Consider the following 12,338-nt stretch of genomic DNA (forward strand, 5'->3'; position numbering starts at 1 on the left):
TCTCAGAGAAAGATGAACATATTATACATTCTCAATTCAGGAGATTGAATTGATGGGCAGAACACTTTAGGGATCAGTTCAATTGGCCTTCAACCACACTTCGGTTTCCCACGATCTCCAGTTGACCTGAATGGCAAGTTAGTGTAGGTCCTCAGAGTCTTTACGAAGTTGTAAAAGCCATAGGAAATCTGAAGCGTGGGAGAGCAGCAGGCCATGACAGGTTTACTCCCGAGATTTTTAAGGAGGGAGGTCCAGTATTAGGAGTGAGATTGACTGAGGTCTTAGGTAGAATCTGTGGACTGGACGTAACCCCATCTGACTGGTCTCAATCTCACTGATTGTGCCAGTCTATAAGAGAAGACAAAATTACTCTTTTGACAATCACAGAGGAATCAGTTTGACTAATATAGTGTCTAAAATATTAGCTTCAATGATACTGCGACGCCTAACTAAAGCTCGTGAAGAGCAGATTAGAGAAAACCAGGCCGGTTTTCGACCGGGACGTGGTTGTATAGATCAGATATTCACACTACGCCAGGTTCTAGAACACAGACACACATTCAGACGCTCCACAATGGTAGTATTTCTCTACCTTAAAGGAGGCATTCGACTCTGTTGATCGTGAGGTTGTATGGCAGTGTTTGTCACTGAAAGGAGTACCAATGAAGTACATTAACCTTATAAAAGCTCTCTACTCGAACACAACTGGTCGAGTGAGAGCTTATGGCGAATTGTCATCAGAATTGATTACCTGAAGTGGTGTTCGTCAGGGCTGTCCACTCTCTCCATTCTTGTTTAACTTTGTCGTTGACGTGCTTTTAGAGATAACACTCTCTTCATCTAAATTTCCAGGGGTTGAACTTCTACCGGGGAGGTTCACTTGTTGACTTGGAATTTGCCGATGACATGGTTTTATTTGGTGAAGACGCTGACAAAATGCAGAGTCTTCTGACCACTGTAAGCAACAATGCAAGCATGTTCGGGATGCGATTCTCCTCCTCGAAATGCAAAATGTTGCTTGAGGATTGGGTTGCATCGACACCCGAACTAATGATAGGGAGTGAAGTAGTTGAGCGTGTCGACCGCTTCACTTATCTTGGGAGTCTCATTTAGCCCTTGTGGTCTGTTGTGTGACGAAATCTCAACACGGATACAGAAGGCTCGACTAGCTTTTGCCAACTTGCGTCATTTATGGCGTAGGCGAGATATCCGTCTATCGACCAAATGACGTGTTTACTGTGCAGCAGTTCGTTCCGTCCTACTTCATGGCAGTGAAACATGGCCGGTAAGAGTAGAGGATATCCGTAGGTTAGTAGTATTTCATCATAGGTGTCTTGGAAATATTGCTCGTATATCCTGGTACCATCGAGTAAGTAATGCAGTTGTTAGGAACCGGGTACTAGGTAAGGATGGCAAATCAATTGATGACGTAGTGAAACTTCATCAGTTGAGATGGCTGGGACATGTGTTACGTATGCCCAATGACCGACTGCCTCGATGTGCAATGTTTTGTTGTATAGGAGTAGATTGGAAGAAAGCTAGGGGTAGCCAGACCAAGACATGGCACAAATCCATGAAGTCACTGACAAGTGAACTGAGCCATGTTGTTAGGTGTAGACTACCTGGTTGGGGACCGCGAGATGATAGCAACAGATGGTTAGAGACCCTGAATGAAATGGCTCAAAATCGTTTGTAATGGCGCAGTTGCATCCACTCTTTGTGTTCTCCCAAATTTTAATCTTCTGAATTCTTCATTTCCCTTTATTTTTTCTCCTTCCAAATTTATTTCACTGGATTATACTACTTGAATAACATCTTCAAACCCTAATTTTTCTGATTACAGCTTATAATTTTACTACATCTAGCACTACGGGTTTTGAATCGACCATTGCATCTCTGTGCTAATGTGGTGTGGCAACTCGAACTGATGTACGTACGTACTAAGTTCTACGTTGTTACTGACTGACTGACTTGGGATTAAAGTGATTAACTTTCATCTTCAGCCGAGGTGGTTTGAATATGTTTTCGGTATATCCAACCACTACGTACCTCGTCATACAATGTTTAGTGGCATAGGAGCAGGATGTAAGAGATTAAGAACGAGAAAACAAAGACGTATCATTAGTCCATGAAGTCATTGACTGTTTGACTGTCCCGTGTGTGTAGGTACGAAGTACCTGGTTTAGGATTACGACATCATTGTAACGATTGGTTGGAGATATTGGGTGTCATGACTTGAAGTCATTCGCAAAGGCGAAGATACTGTCATCTTAACATTTTAATTGATAGAATGAACTGATCAATGCTAGGCTACCACTGGGTAGCCGTTTCGTCCTGGTACGGGACTGCTCAGCAATGAGCATCCACGACCTCGCACGCGGGACTTGATTCCAGGAACTTTTGTCTTGCGCGAACACACTTGGGATCCAGCGGTGTCAACATCTAACTTCAACTAATCCACAATATTGTTCGACTAACTTCCATTGTCTTCAGTGGGTAACTGCCCCCAAATGCCCTGGTACGGCCGAGAGTGAGGAAAATCAACTCTCCCTCTCGAAATGCCCTCACATGGCCACGTGCATACAACCACTGCCACGAGTGTCCTACTCACTATCTTCTCAAGGCGGGAGTATTGTTTACGAAATTGAGACGACGAAAAAGGAGTGTCTGACGCTTTAACCGGGTTGATCGATATGAAGAATCCACCTAAGATAGTTGGAAAATTCAGATTCCAAACCAATGGTACACATTAGCTGCAGAATACTGAGGAAACAAATAGTGTATTAACCTATTGTTAGTCACTGGCTACCATGGGACTGCATCTCCTGACGTTGCTCCACTGTCTTGTGGATTAAACCTGTAGGTGAATGGCTTGAGGTGTGGCTCCCTAAGAAACCTATCTGGTTTTGTTTTGGTGCCTGGTCAGTATTCTATCCCTCACACAATCAAATGATTTATGTGGCGAATATCTATTTGGTGCCTCCTTGTACCAATGTTTATATGTTTGAATAAATGAACTTCAGTTGTCATTGATTCTCACTAGAACTCCAAAAGTTACCTCTCGAATCTATTCATTAGTACTAGGATTAATCTGCCGTACCGTGCTTCCAGGTTTTCTGTAGTGGTCTAACATTGATTGGTTCGTGATCTCAATTCATATTCAACAGTGTTCACGACCCTATACTGATAAATTTAACATTTATCTGAAAATTTTCATGTTATCGTGTTAGTTTTATATGACAAATTGAATCGACGCTCATATATTTCAGGTTCTATGTTACTTATGACAGACTGAATGACCTTGTATATTGAGTGACTATATGTCAAATACACTTATTTAGTACTACTAAAGCTGTTAGCCTATGAAACCTGTTACATATTTTAACGTGACGATATAAAACTCCTCAAATTATTACATTATTGTTAAATCCTCTGTATTCGTTTTATATGTCTTTACATTAATGCAAGATATATTGATTATTTCTTTTGGCTTACCTGTATCGTGTGAACGAAATTTCATTATATATATATATATTGTTCATATGTGTTTCATGTACAATAAAAGTAGTCTTTCATTTACTTTAACTCAGACCTAGAGAGACATAAATTGAACTTATGTAAATTATCGTTTACGACTGAAGTAGAGTGTGCTGAACATTTCTGTTTTATTTTCATTTTTGGTTGTGAAAATTAAAACAATCATTTGTAAGATGAATAAATTGTTTGGTTTATATGCCACAATTGAGGTTACCACTTTCAATTATTGCGTGATAATAAGAGATGTAAATTATAGTTGATAATCAAAGCAAACTTTACGAAATTTTTATCAGTCCGATAAAAATGAAGCACAATCGTTTAATGGTTAAAACAATTGATTTATAACCAAATAATTCGTAAGTTATCTCAATGTGACTTATAGCTGCGTACTGAAACTTGTAATTGGTGAGTTACATTCGCTTGATAAAAGAGAAGTATTTCATCTATATTCTGTATCAAAAAAGAAACGGATAATAATAATAATAATAAACAAAAAATAATGTTAGCATTATTGAATTTATACAATAACATGATCATCTGATCTTTAATAAGAAAAATAAAATTTAGTTTAGTTTAAAAAAGATCATCATAATTATTGGATTGTTTAACTTTTCTTTTTGACCAATTCTTATTTACTGGTCACGTTTGAATCAATTCTAAGTATTGTTCTTTCTCAAATGTGGATCATATGAAAATGAAACTGATTATGACGTAATGTATATTCAAATTTATACCAATAACTTTCTCATGATCGAATTGTTTAAAGTTATTTAAGAGTAGTTTCAATGGGTATTTAACTATTTTTTTCTCAATAATTGTGTATAAGAAGAATATCAAGTATTTGTTATATTTTTTATTATTATCTGAACACATAAATACTGGTACAAGGGGGCACCAGATACATATGCGCCACACAAATTTCATTTGAATTGTGTGAGGGCTGTGATACTGCCTGGGTGCCCAAATCGAAGCAGGTGGTTTTCTTAGGAGGCCACACCCGGAGCCTTCGACCTAAAGGTCTGATCCACAAGGCAGTGGAGCATCGTAAGGAGGTTCAGTCCCATTGTAGCCGGTGAATAACGATTGTTTCATACGCCATTTGTTCTTTAAGGGTACTGGAGCCCATGTGCACCATCGGTTTGGAATCAGGGTTTTCCGACTCCCCTAGGTGGACTCTTCGTGTCCACCAACCCGATTAAAGCGCTGAACATTCGCTTTTCATCCTCTCAATTCCGTAAACAACACCCCCGCCACGAGAAGGCAGGGAGTAGGACTTCCCTGGCAGAGGCTATATACACGTGGCCATGTGAGAGCATTTGAGAGGGAGAGCGGACTCTTCAATCTCTACCGTACTATGGCATTTGAATCAAATATCCAGTATACTAATTTATATATCAATTCTGAGTTGGGTTATTCGAAACCTGTTAAGGTTTTGTAAATCTTTTTAACGTTAACAACATGTTTTGGGATATTTGCATTATTTTATTTTGAATATATTATGTAATAACCTCGAAATTGCAAATTTCCTGACGAGCCTCTGTTATTGTTTAGATGTTTTTAATAACATTTTTGGATTTGTTAAAAAAGACATATAGAATCTCTTTGGATTGTATGTTTATTAAAAGAACAAGTTAGATGGAGATCTGTTTTTTAGAGTTGAGGGAAATAAGAGAAGATCCAATATTTCTCTGTATAACATAAATTTTAGCTCAGGTTTTCGCTAATTTAAACTACCATCTGAACTATGTAATCTTGATACAACTTTCATTGCTATCTACTAATCTTAGCAAGTATTAGGAATTTACTTTTGGGTATAAAATAAGCTTAATGTGCAAAATTCCAGATTCTGATTAAAATCGACGAATAACCTGAGTTGAAACCGAATTTAAAATCAATGAACCTTTGAATTACTAAATCAGTTGACTTCACAGAATTTCAGTATTGTATAGGTTTTCGTTCTATATTCTATTTTGAATATTGTGTCAGTTTGAAATGTTCCTTTGTTAATATTTCATTAGATACACTCATTCATTTATTTCTTCATATCCTGATTCTAGTCGACCAGCTTTGCTCTCTCTCTCCATCATACACGTACCTTCTTTGTATAATTATTATGGGTTACTTTGAACCAAGAAAACCAATCCTAACTAAAATAGCTAATGTAATTAATATATAAACTTTTGCTTTCATTAATTAGTGATGTTGTCTTCTACATAATGTAAATCAACTATTGTTGGCTAACAACTTTACAATCAAATTCCTAAGCTAAACAAATCAATATTGCAGTGTCTGACTCAAGATTTCATTGAGTTCATTATCAACAATAGTGAAAACATGTTTCAAAAATAATCATTTGAAATTAATCAACTTTCCACATTAAAGGATTTTTCATATTTTCTGAGCTTTTGTTAGATAAACCAATGAATATGAGATATTTTGTTCATAGCTGAATATTAACCTCTATAGTTTTCAAAAATTAAATGTATACCTTTTAATCTATCCGATTAAATCAGTTAGACAAATTAAGCGTATTCACTGTTATGTCTTATTTTCATTGATCTCATCCTCATGACCTGTTGTAGAGCATGGATTCCCCTGTTGGTTTCTGCTGCTAATCATCATGAGTCTTCAGTTCAGGGATATCCATTAATTATATTTAGCCAAATAAATAACCTGCTAGTGCTTCTCAGCATAAGAAAATTCTTGTAAACTAGCTAGTTGGTTAAACACAATTGATATGTGACTGGTAGTAAAGTTCAGAACGCGTGTTTCGTCTTATTCGTGACTCTTCACCTGGATGTACCTAGGTCTCAGTTTTGGCATTCTCATTGACATTTGAATCCAGTACCGTTGGCTCCAAATGCCCAAAACATTATCCACTAAGCTGCTAAGTCCAAATAGCTACTAATTTATTTATATAAATATGTTTATACAGGTATATTTTGAGGGAACCGATTAAAATGCACATATAGCAGTCTTGATTATAACCAACTAGATATCACGAAACCTTACTAATAGTTGATTGATTGATAGTTTATCTCACCGTGTCTAGGTAGTATTTATGAAACTTGGTCGATTTACTTAGTTCTAGCTGTGATCCTCCTGTATGTTATTTTATCTAATTATTACCCACCTCTAACTTTATGTATGATTTTTCTTGTTCTCATTGTAGCTGGAATTGTTGTGTTTACTCCATCTTATGAATATCAGTCAATTTTACATAATCATTGGGAGGCGACAGGTTTACTGAATAAAATAGCAAAGTATAAAAGTTTCTTTCACGAACCAAAATCAACAACACAATTAGATCAAGTGAATAGTTTTTATTGGTTTATATCATAATTTGATAATTAATATTTCATTCGTTTGTTCAACTGTTCTTCGTTAATTAACTAATAGAGTAAAAATGATAGAGAGGTTAAGAGCTTTAACCAATTTTTTTTTCAACTAAAACCCGATATATTGATGCTTCGAAAAATACACTCATACCTTAAAATATCAACGAATTAGTGGTTCATAGTATTTTCTATTTCTTTAGGTTTCAAAAACAATATTCTTGTTTCGCTGTGTATTTGTACAAAAAGAGATAAATCAGTAAGATTATCATTGTAAACAGAATACTGTTTTTCTCGAGTTAACTAGTAATCCGCTATTTGCAAATCATATTTTCTTATGAGGTGACATCAATTGAAAAATTGATCTGAAGTTATCTAAAACATTCTAAATCTTTAATGATTGCAGCATACCCAGAATCATATAGAGTAAGTGATGCAGATCAGTGTGTAGTTTTCATTTCAATAGACGAGTTATCCACGACTGTCTACTATGAATAATATTCAATATATCGAATACCGATATACCTCACATAAAAAGCACACGTATAGTAAAATATGGGACCTGATGTGAAATCACTAATGAAAATTACACTCCAGTATCCAGTAATTATTTAATATATGAACGGAAAAGTCACTAAAAATTTTGATTGCGATACGCATAATAAATATTTAAAACATTTCCGATAATGTCAGCTGAAAGGAATTTATTTAAAATAATGCAAACTGGATAGTTGTCTCAAATTATTTTGAAACTCTCAGAAGAATATGTTCTCATGATCACATCAAGTTACGAACTTGGAATTTATCATGAGTACATTTTTAGCTTGATCATTGAAACTAACTTTTAAATTTCACTACACTGTTTCGTCCTAGTATGGGACTCGTCAGTAGTGCGCATCCACGTTTTTCAAGGTGGTTTAGCTTTAATCGACTCATGAATTAAACTAATATCCACAAAACCCTTTTCAGATACAAATTTATTTTATATATTAGTACATTTTCACTACGAATAATAAGTCGTCATTAAGTCTGTGATCTTTACATTTTCAGTCATCTGAAATTGTCTAACACACTCTGTATCTGTAAGGAATCTGACACTAACAAACATCACTTTGATAGAACATCACCTAGCTGTTTGAAATGAATGTACGTGATAACATGATTAGGATTATTATAATAATAGTTTGTTGAGATTTAGATGGTGGTTGGAGGTAATCAACAGGAAACCCTGGACCCGGGTTTCCTGTTGATTACCTCCAACCACCATCTAAATCTCAATACATAGTGCCCGCAGTGTCGAGTCACCTAGACTGGTGGCAACATTGCAACATGATCGATAGCATTCGATCTACACTAATAAGGACTAGACAAGCATGACATTGATCACCACCCAGTGATCAATCACTTGTGAATAATAGTTTGTTTTTACCAAATTTGAAAAATTACAATGTTTGTTGAAAGTAAATTCTTCATCACGTTCATTAAAATTTTTTTACAATGATAAACACTAAAATATTGAAAAAAAAAAACGTTTTGCGATGATTACCATCTAATATACTAAATATATATTCACTTCTTTTGATTATTTGAAAATTGATAATGAAATGTTTAACAGAATTGAAGTAGTAGTAAAACAATTACACATTTAGGTATCATTACTAAGGTTTGATTTGATAATTTGTTCCGTTGTACTATTTAAACGTCGATTGTTTTTAATTTGGTTATCTATCCTCTGAAGAAGTGGCTTATACTAAGTCACGAAACGCCAGAAAATCTAATTTTTCTACTCATTGGGATATTACAAGTATATTATTTATTTAATTACACATTTAGTATAGTTTGCCATACGAATGTAAAACGATATAGTCCAATTGAATGGATGTATTTATTTAGATAGATTTTCTGAAATAATAATAATGATATATATTCAGTTCCTAAATGAAATATATATCTCTGTACAACCTTACACTATGTTAAGTTTCTAAAGCGTCAATAAAATGCGTATTTATCATCAAGGTTTATCTGAATATTTTCATAAATACCTTTTATTATCGTGTAATAAAGTCACAATTAATATACCACAATATTATTTAGGTTGTAATTTTCGTAATAACAATAATGAAAATTAAATACCCTGGTTTTTCGTTGACAATATCATCAATTATCTGATATTTCAAGTAATTGGTTTAGCGTGTATTTCTGTATACAGTTTGGTTTTTGAATGATCAATCTCAGTTAAGCAATATATGCACAGAAAATGTGCCTTATACAACTTACCTAGACACCAAATGCGTATCAAATGATGACGATATATTTCATGAAGTCTTTCACACAAAGTAAAATCCTATTTCCTAAGAAATTCTCCAATTGTGTAAGCTATGGTTTGGAATATACTGTATGTATCATTATATTACTTATCGTGCAAAAGTAGTATGGTTTTTCATAGAAAGTTTTATAGATATTCATAACTTGTTACATTCTCAGTCTTGTGTTATGTTGATATGAATCAAATCATCTGATATAAATTTCTCGCGAAAATTTAAGCCATCTAGTTTATTTATCTATGCAGTTTCTTCTAGATTCATCAAACTGTATGACTAAAAACTTGAGATCATCTGGCAATGGTTTTATTCTAATTTTAGGATTCCTCAGAATTGTATACTTACATCTATGAACGGAACTAAATTAATAAATTTCACTTCTGATGGCGAAAATTGTCCACTTTTTGTTTGTTAATGTTTACAACTCCAACCAATTTACATTATAGCTTCGCCATCACTAATCCCCACATGATCATTGACACCTTAAGTCTTACTAGAATTCACTAGTGAATATATCGCAATAAATCTCCCATAAGTGTTTATAAAAGACTATTCATTGAGATATTCTGATGACTCAAACACTATTACCCAGAGACACTTCAAACATGTTTAAAATCCACTCTGTAGATTAAATAAACCAGTAGTTTGTCTAAATTATGTGAAATTTACTTGATCCTAAGATGGTTAATTGATGTTTTGATTTTCAAACCTCTGTTTTGAGATTTTAGATAATGCAAGCTTATGGAGTAGCAGCTACTCAAAAATTGCAGCATAAACATGGAGCCCTTTTGCTATGTGTGATTGGTGGAAAACTCAGTGAAGGAATAAATTTCACAGATGATTTAGCTCGAGTTGTGATCATTATCGGCATGCCATATGCAAATCCACAGTCCCCAATTGTAAGTATATAGCTCTGATTCAATTACATATATATATATATATATATATTTAAGTAGACGACGGTATATCATACTTACTTTCTTAGTCCTTTAATTTTCTGAAATTGGGACTTGAGTGTTTATCTTCTCTTCAGTCGGAAAAAAGTGGTCGATTGTGTTAAGTTGCTCGATACAAAAGTCCATGAGGTTCAAAAACTTGTTACTATCCTTATTTTATGTGATCTTTCATGAAAACTCTGTTAGATAGCAGTGGCTTTCAACATTTACCAGTCCCTGCTTATTTTGGTTCTTACAGACAAAAATCCTGATATAAGGTATAGTTTGTAGAGTATATTATTTGTGAAAACTAAATCTGTCAATTTCACTTCTTCCTTAAAAATCGCATTTCTTCTTTAATATTATGTAGAGTGATAATATTGTTTAGAAAATAGAGTATAATCATGAGGCCACAACATTTTTACTAACTTTGCCTCACCCTCATTGTTTGCAATTAATGTTAGCACTGTAGGTTTAATGATACCTCATTGAAGTGTATACATTATTTGCATTGCTGAATTGTTAAATGGAATCATAAAAGTAATTTGATTGATGCATTTGACTTTAACCATTCAGTCTAGATAAGATACCACCATGCGAAGCATCCATTTCAGCCACAAATCTTCTCCATTGTTTTACAAGTAATTATTATAAAGTTTTAAAACGTTTCTGATACATTGTCTAAGAACAACTCATAATTTCCCTTTTCTACTCAAACCAGGATGAAACAGCCAGACAGTGTTGTCTGGCTTAGAACAGTGTTCCCCAGTTGGTAGCTATGCGTTATGAATATTACTTACGTATTCAATTGATAACTGACCTAAATTCTAAAGACAATATAGAAACGCTGGACTGATGTCATGCGGTACCGAACTGCTAATGTACACTTGTAGGGCCACGTGATAAGTAAAAGTTGAGGCGGCCTGATGTAAGTGAGTTGTTCGTTTGACCAAGGTTATCGCATATATATCCTTGTCTAGATCAGACAAGACGCATAAGTACTAAATATTTTTATGGTACATTAATATAAAATTTCCATAGTCTTGGTTTACTCTCTCCACATATTCGATTTGTCACTGATTTGAGAAGTGCATATTAGTAACCGGATCGAATTTTAGAGCACAATAATGGTTGGGCGATTGCGTTAATTCATATAACAATCCCTCTAAAAATATTTAACCATTGATTTATGTTTTATTCATTGTCTTATGACATTCACTGATGAACTTCCTTTCCATTTTCCTAGTTAAGAGAAAAAATGAATTATTTGGATAAGCATTTCATTCGTGAATCCCAATCTACACAAAATCCAGGTAGGCAATATTATGAGACAATGTGTATGCGTTTAATAAATCAAGCTATTGGTCGATCTATACGACATGCAAAGGATTATGCTGTTGTCTTCTTATTGGATAATCGGTACTATCGTTCAACGATTCAATCACAATTACCTAAATGGGTTCAACAAAGTATTATTCATCAACAATCAAATGATAAACAATCGATTTTACTGTCATCGTCAAATCATCACAGAAAATTCTTAAATTTATCAGAAGCTTTGGAGCATGCTAAGAGATTTTTCTTAAGTAACAAGGAGTGTTTAGAATAGAAAAAATGATTCCTTTTTGGAAAAAAAACGAGGGAAATTGACTTGGTGTGTAATCTTTGTTTTTAGTCTTACATTTTTTCATTCTCACGATACTTTTTATGTATTCAGGTACTTTTTCTAAAAATTGCAATTCATAATGTGAGGCAAGGAAAATGTTTGGGTGTAATGGTGATCAGATTTCAATTAGAAGAATGAAAGTCGATTTCAATGCATTTAATTAATAGATTATTTTTTTATTATCTCTGTTTATCAATTAATGCAATTCCTGATTGAATAAATTTTCTCATTACTTATTATACTTGTTAGCAAATCCTGATCTGATCTACTACCTAGTTTAGCCACTATCAATGAGCACACTCCTAATGCTTTATCAACCCTTTAGTAAGCTTTAATACCAGAAAAGCATATACGTACAACAGACAGACTTCATAATTGGCTTCAGGATATTGGATTAGGTTAGATGAATAATTCATCTATTCTTGAACTGATGAATGCTTATATCCTACTTGAGATATTTTGCATCTTGTCTAGTTCGCTCAGTTTTTTGATGTTTCGACGGTCCTTTACTCAACTTTATTTTATTATGTTGCTGTAGATGGGG

General features: G+C 34.2%; 1 protein-coding gene across 4 annotated transcripts in view; it reads left to right on the plus strand.

Annotated features, from left to right (window-relative positions):
• MS3_00006658 (uncharacterized protein) overlaps positions 1-12,035 on the plus strand; it is a 47,853-nt gene extending 35,818 nt beyond the window's left edge. For 2 of the 4 annotated variants that reach the window (XM_051214859.1, XM_051214860.1), the window contains exons 7-9: positions 6,710-6,849; positions 9,915-10,092; positions 11,375-12,035. Coding sequence is in view for 3 of the 4 variants with exons in the window: in XM_051214860.1 (XP_051068044.1) it covers positions 6,710-6,849; positions 9,915-9,968 (194 nt within the window). In the remaining variant the exon portion in view is untranslated. Of the gene's footprint in view, positions 1-6,709; positions 8,094-9,914; positions 10,093-11,374 lie in introns of those variants that run through there. The other 2 variants (XM_035731985.2, XM_051214861.1) reach the window with 2 other exon arrangements.
• Positions 12,036-12,338: the final 303 nt, after the last annotated feature.

The sequence above is a fragment of the Schistosoma haematobium genome, chromosome 2, assembly GCF_000699445.3.
Source record: "Schistosoma haematobium chromosome 2, whole genome shotgun sequence".
Classification (NCBI taxonomy): domain Eukaryota; kingdom Metazoa; phylum Platyhelminthes; class Trematoda; order Strigeidida; family Schistosomatidae; genus Schistosoma; species Schistosoma haematobium.